Below are 5386 nucleotides of genomic sequence, written 5' to 3' on the forward strand. Positions count from 1 at the left end.
GCAGGCGGCTACAGGCTTGGACAGACTCCCCGCGCCGCCTTAAGGAAGGCTGAGCCTTGGGAGCGCCTAGACCCCGCCCCCTCGCCCGGCGATTGGCCGCGCCCGGCCAGGGGCGGAGCCCGAGCCCGCTCTATATAAATATTCATGAGCCAGCCAGACAGCGCGAGAGGGGCTGGAGCCGGGAAGTTGGGTGAAGGGCGCTGCTCCCGCGGAGACGGCGGCTGCTGGGCGCGATCCGCGCGGCTCAGGTGTGTCTGCTCCGCCTTCTATTCCGGATTTGATTGTGCGTTTAGCGACGAGGGACCTGCCTCCACTTTGCCCGCTTGCTGGCCTGAGCGTGGCGCGGACTTTTATCAGAGGCGGGGCCCATCCGTCCCGGCGACCGACCGCGGGACCCACGCGCGGAGCAAGAGGGCGGCGGCCTCGGCGAAGGCGGGTCTCCAACTCCCGCGGCTGCCGCGCGGCTTTAGGGGCGGGCATGAGCCCTCGGGGGCTGATAGGGGGCCGCGAAGGCTGACCTGGCGCGGGCAGCGGCCTGGCCCAGCCATCTTGACTGCGCACCGCGGCCCGAAAGGAAACTTGCTCCACCGCCACCCACGGTGCCCGGGCGAAGTCACCGTCTCCAGCGCCGCGCGAAGTGGCTGGGCGCACCGGAGAGGAAGCCAGCGAGGCAGGGACGATGAGCCGCGAGGACTGAGATCGGCTGGGAGTTAGCCGGGCAGGCCCTGGCGGGACTGTGGTGCACGGCTGCGGCCACCCTTATCTCCCCGGAGCGGCGGAAGGGAGGTACGGACCGCCACTGCCCAGGCTTCGGACTGCGCAGTGTGGACACTCCCCGAGAAGGTTATCAGTAGCTGGAGACTGAACTGCAGGGCTCCCCCTCTCTTGCCAGTTCCCCCTGGGGCTCTGCGTGTCGCCTGGAGGGCTAGGGCGCGGTGCCGGGGCGCGCAGCATGGAGTGGGGTTACCTGTTGGAAGTGACCTCGTTGCTGGCAGCCTTGGCGCTGCTGCAGCGCTCCAGCGGTGCGGCAGCCGCCTCGGCCAAGGAGCTGGCGTGCCAAGAGATCACCGTGCCGCTGTGCAAGGGCATCGGCTACAACTACACCTACATGCCCAACCAGTTCAACCACGACACTCAGGACGAGGCTGGCCTCGAGGTGCACCAGTTCTGGCCGCTGGTGGAGATCCAGTGCTCGCCCGACCTCAAGTTCTTCCTGTGCAGCATGTACACGCCCATCTGCCTGGAGGACTACAAGAAGCCCCTGCCTCCTTGCCGCTCGGTATGCGAGCGCGCCAAGGCCGGCTGTGCGCCCCTCATGCGCCAATACGGCTTCGCCTGGCCGGACCGCATGCGCTGCGACCGGCTCCCGGAGCAGGGCAACCCTGACATGCTGTGCATGGACTACAACCGCACGGACTTCACCACGGTAGCGCCCAGCCCGCCGCGTCGCCTGCCTCCACCTCCTCCCGGCGAGCAGCCGCCTTCCGGCAGCGGCCACGGTCGCCCGCCCGGGGCCAGGCCTGCGTCCCGTGGCCGGGGCGGCGGCGGTGGAGATGCAGCGGCGCCCCCTACGCGTGGCGGCGGCGGGAAGGCGCGGCCCCCTGGCGGCGGCGCTGCGCCCTGCGAACCCGGCTGCCAGTGCCGCGCGCCCATGGTGAGCGTGTCCAGCGAGCGACACCCACTTTATAACCGCGTCAAGACCGGCCAGATCGCCAACTGCGCGCTGCCCTGTCACAACCCTTTCTTCAGCCAGGACGAGCGCGCCTTCACCGTCTTCTGGATCGGCCTGTGGTCTGTGCTGTGCTTCGTGTCCACCTTCGCCACCGTGTCCACCTTCCTCATCGACATGGAGCGCTTCAAGTACCCCGAGCGGCCTATCATCTTCCTCTCGGCCTGCTACCTGTTCGTGTCAGTGGGCTACCTGGTGCGCCTGGTGGCGGGCCACGAGAAGGTGGCGTGCAGCGGCGGCGCGCCGGGCGCGGGAGGCGCAGGAGGCGCAGGCGGCGCTGCGGCCGCTGCGGGCGCTGGCGCTGCGGGCGCGGGCGCTGGCGGCGCGGGTGGGCGCGGCGAGTATGAGGAGCTGGGGGCAGTGGAGCAGCACGTGCGCTACGAGACCACCGGCCCGGCTTTGTGCACCGTGGTCTTCCTGCTCGTCTACTTCTTCGGCATGGCCAGCTCCATCTGGTGGGTGATCTTGTCGCTCACGTGGTTCCTGGCCGCGGGCATGAAATGGGGCAACGAGGCCATCGCTGGCTACTCGCAGTACTTCCACCTGGCCGCGTGGCTTGTGCCCAGCGTCAAATCGATCGCGGTGCTGGCGCTCAGCTCCGTCGACGGCGACCCTGTGGCGGGCATCTGCTACGTGGGCAACCAGAGCCTCGACAACCTGCGAGGCTTCGTGCTGGCCCCGCTGGTCATCTACCTCTTCATTGGCACCATGTTCCTGCTCGCCGGCTTTGTGTCGCTGTTCCGCATCCGCTCGGTCATCAAGCAGCAGGGCGGCCCCACCAAGACGCACAAGCTGGAGAAGCTCATGATCCGCCTGGGTCTGTTCACCGTGCTCTACACGGTGCCCGCCGCGGTGGTGGTCGCCTGCCTCTTCTACGAGCAGCACAACCGCCCGCGCTGGGAGGCCACGCACAACTGCCCGTGCTTGCGGGACCTGCAGCCGGACCAGGCGCGCCGGCCGGACTACGCGGTCTTCATGCTCAAGTACTTCATGTGTCTGGTCGTGGGCATCACCTCGGGCGTGTGGGTCTGGTCGGGCAAGACGCTGGAGTCGTGGCGCGCGCTGTGCACCCGCTGCTGCTGGGCTAGCAAAGGCGCAGTGGTGGGAGGGGGCGCGGGCGCGGCGGCCGCGGGGGGCGCTGGCGGACAGGGGGGCGCCGGCGGCCTGGGAGTCAGCGGGGGGCCGGGAGGGGGCGCGGGGTCCCTCTACAGCGACGTCAGCACCGGCCTGACATGGCGGTCTGGTACGGCCAGCTCCGTGTCTTATCCTAAGCAGATGCCATTGTCCCAGGTCTGAGGGAGGGGAGTGAGCAGCCGGAAGGAACAGGGAGGGGGGCGCGGAGACTAGTGCTGGGAAGGGACACTCGGGAGGCCGAAGTTCCCACCCCTTAGCCGTGTTGATTGCTATTAGCATGATAATGAACTCTTAATGGTATCCATTAGCTGGGACTTAAATGACTCGCCTAGAACAAAGTACCTGGCATTGAAGGCTCCCAGAACCAGCCTCCTTTGCTCCATTGATAAGTGAGGCGCTCTTCCCTCAAGGCGTTAATTTCTGTTGGCAGAGGAGGGTGGACTCTGCTGCTGCCCTTCCAGAATCCCAGGTTTGGAGCCCTCACTGGTTGTCATTTGCTGAGCTTGAAGCCAGATCTACATATTTTTCTCCCCCCCCCCCCCCCCCCCGACTCTCCTAGGTAAACTTCAACTCCTGACATCCTAGAGGAGCGATTACTGCCACCGAAGGGATTGCACGGTTTGGGTATTCTTAATGACCAGGCAAATGCCTTAAATAAAAAAACAAATGTCTTAATTATACACCCCTAGTAAATACGGGTTCCTTCCATTAGAGGATGTATTTATATAATTATTGTTAAATTGTAAAAATGTGTAAAATATGTACATATCCAAAGATATACAGTCTGTACAATTTTGTAAAAAGTTTAGAGGCCACCCCTGTACAAACAAATTATAAGTAATCTATTTTGTCAATAAAACGACTTTTGATAAATGATTTAAACATTGCCCCCCTCCCCTTGCCTCTTCCAAGCTGTTACTTTAAAGTGCTTGCCAAAGACTCTTGGGAAAAAGGACATTTTTCTGGCTTCTCATTTTGTGCACCAACTTTAGGCATGGAGAAACTTATCTGTTGAATTATATTTCTTGAGTATTTCCTTGTTGAAGTGAAGTCAAAATTGAACATTTGCACCTACCAAAAAGGTGGCGTTTTTAATGGTAGCCCTTTTCTCATCCTTGGATAGCAACTCATCCCTTAGTGGATGGTAATGGAATTTGCCAGGCAGTAATTCCACTCAGGCCTAATTATTTATCTTGTATAATGTCACTAAAGGCTTCAACCCCCCACATTCATTTCTCCCATTCGTGTTTTTTTTTTTTTTTTTTTGAAAACACCTGTTTTACCAGGGACTGAACCCACTGCTGAAGTGTAGGGATTAATATTTTATTCCACAGATGACACAGTATAGGTCACTCAACAATCTGGTAGAGCTGGTGCTCTTTAATGGGTTAACATCTTAATAACCTTCCAGGCTTGTGTATATCAAATGTGCTGCTTTTCCTAGAGAAAAAGCTATTGTTCCTCTGTCAAGACTAAGCTAATTTATTTGAGCAGAAGGCTGTTGAATTAGCAGAAGAATGCTTTGGCAATTGTTGAACTTTTTACCTGTCTGCCTAGTGGCTCAGCACATCATTCCTTTAAGAGGAGCTAAATGAATAGGGTTAATCTGTAGGGAACTTGGTCTTTTGAGTTTGAAAAACTTTGATCTTTTCTCCTCTCCAAATGTGCTGTATAGTCTGAAGTTTCTTTCCCTGCTGCCCTGCTCCTCTTGGTGCAGACCAATTGGCCACCGCGGAGCCTTAAAGTTCTTCCATTAAAGGGATGTGGGACTTTTACTTTAAAAAAGAGAGCTAGCGAGGGAGAGGAAGACTTGTAACAGTTAGTGAAGACCAGAGGCCCAAGTGCACTCAGCCTTTTAAACAGCTTTTCCTGGCATTGTTAGCCAGCCTGCAGGCAGCTAGGCATGGGTTGAAGCATTATAGAAAAGGGCTCTGAATGCCCTACAGGTGGTCTGAGCACATAATCCCCCAATTTAAAGCGTTTTCCTTTGCTGGACAATTGCATTACAAAACTCCCTTCTTTTTCGCTCCTAATTGAACCAATGAACTATTATAAACTACAAGTTTTTCTTAAAAAAGAAAGAAAGAAAAAAACCTCACTACCGAAATTCTATTGACTAAATTCTGGCAAATTTTCTGAACTAAATCTTTTAAAGCACCGGAAGTAAAAGCTTCAGCAGACATTTCTCTTTTTCAGATATTTTTCTGCATGCTTGTTATTTTCTGACAGATTAGCAATAATTTAAAAGTAATTGGTAAGGTTGTGTATTCATACTGAAAAGATAGCCCCAGGTCCCTTATTAACCTGTCAATCAACATAAGAAATGGGCAACTACCCTGCTAATGATGGGGGGCATAAAAGTTGTGGGGTGGGAGGGGCCTGTTCTCTGCATCCTGCTAAAATGTTTGTTCTCTTTACTTTTCCTAATAGGAATATATAGTGGTTAAAAAAAATTTAATGAATTGGATGGTAACTACTTCTTGACTGATCTTTCTCATGTAAGAGCTTCTTAAGAAGAGTTTC

The 5386-nt window shown here is 56.7% G+C and overlaps 1 protein-coding gene across 1 annotated transcript; it reads left to right on the forward strand.

Moving 5' to 3' along the window:
• Positions 1–454: 454 nt before the first annotated feature.
• FZD8 (frizzled class receptor 8) lies at positions 455–4087 on the forward strand. The gene has a single exon (XM_037510435.2). It carries the CDS (start codon positions 953–955, stop codon positions 3023–3025), a length of 2073 nt encoding a protein of 690 aa, XP_037366332.1. The 5' UTR covers positions 455–952; the 3' UTR covers positions 3026–4087.
• The last annotated feature ends 1299 nt before the right edge of the window (positions 4088–5386 follow it).

Source organism: Talpa occidentalis, unplaced genomic scaffold (genome assembly GCF_014898055.3).
Source record: "Talpa occidentalis isolate TD23 unplaced genomic scaffold, MPIMG_talOcc4v2.1 talOcc4.14, whole genome shotgun sequence".
Taxonomy (NCBI): domain Eukaryota; kingdom Metazoa; phylum Chordata; class Mammalia; order Eulipotyphla; family Talpidae; genus Talpa; species Talpa occidentalis.

What these genes read in the sequence shown, in the direction of transcription:
- FZD8 (XM_037510435.2), top strand. Translation starts at nt 953, where the DNA reads ATGGAGTGGGGTTACCTGTTGGAAGTGACCTCGTTGCTGGCAGCCTTG.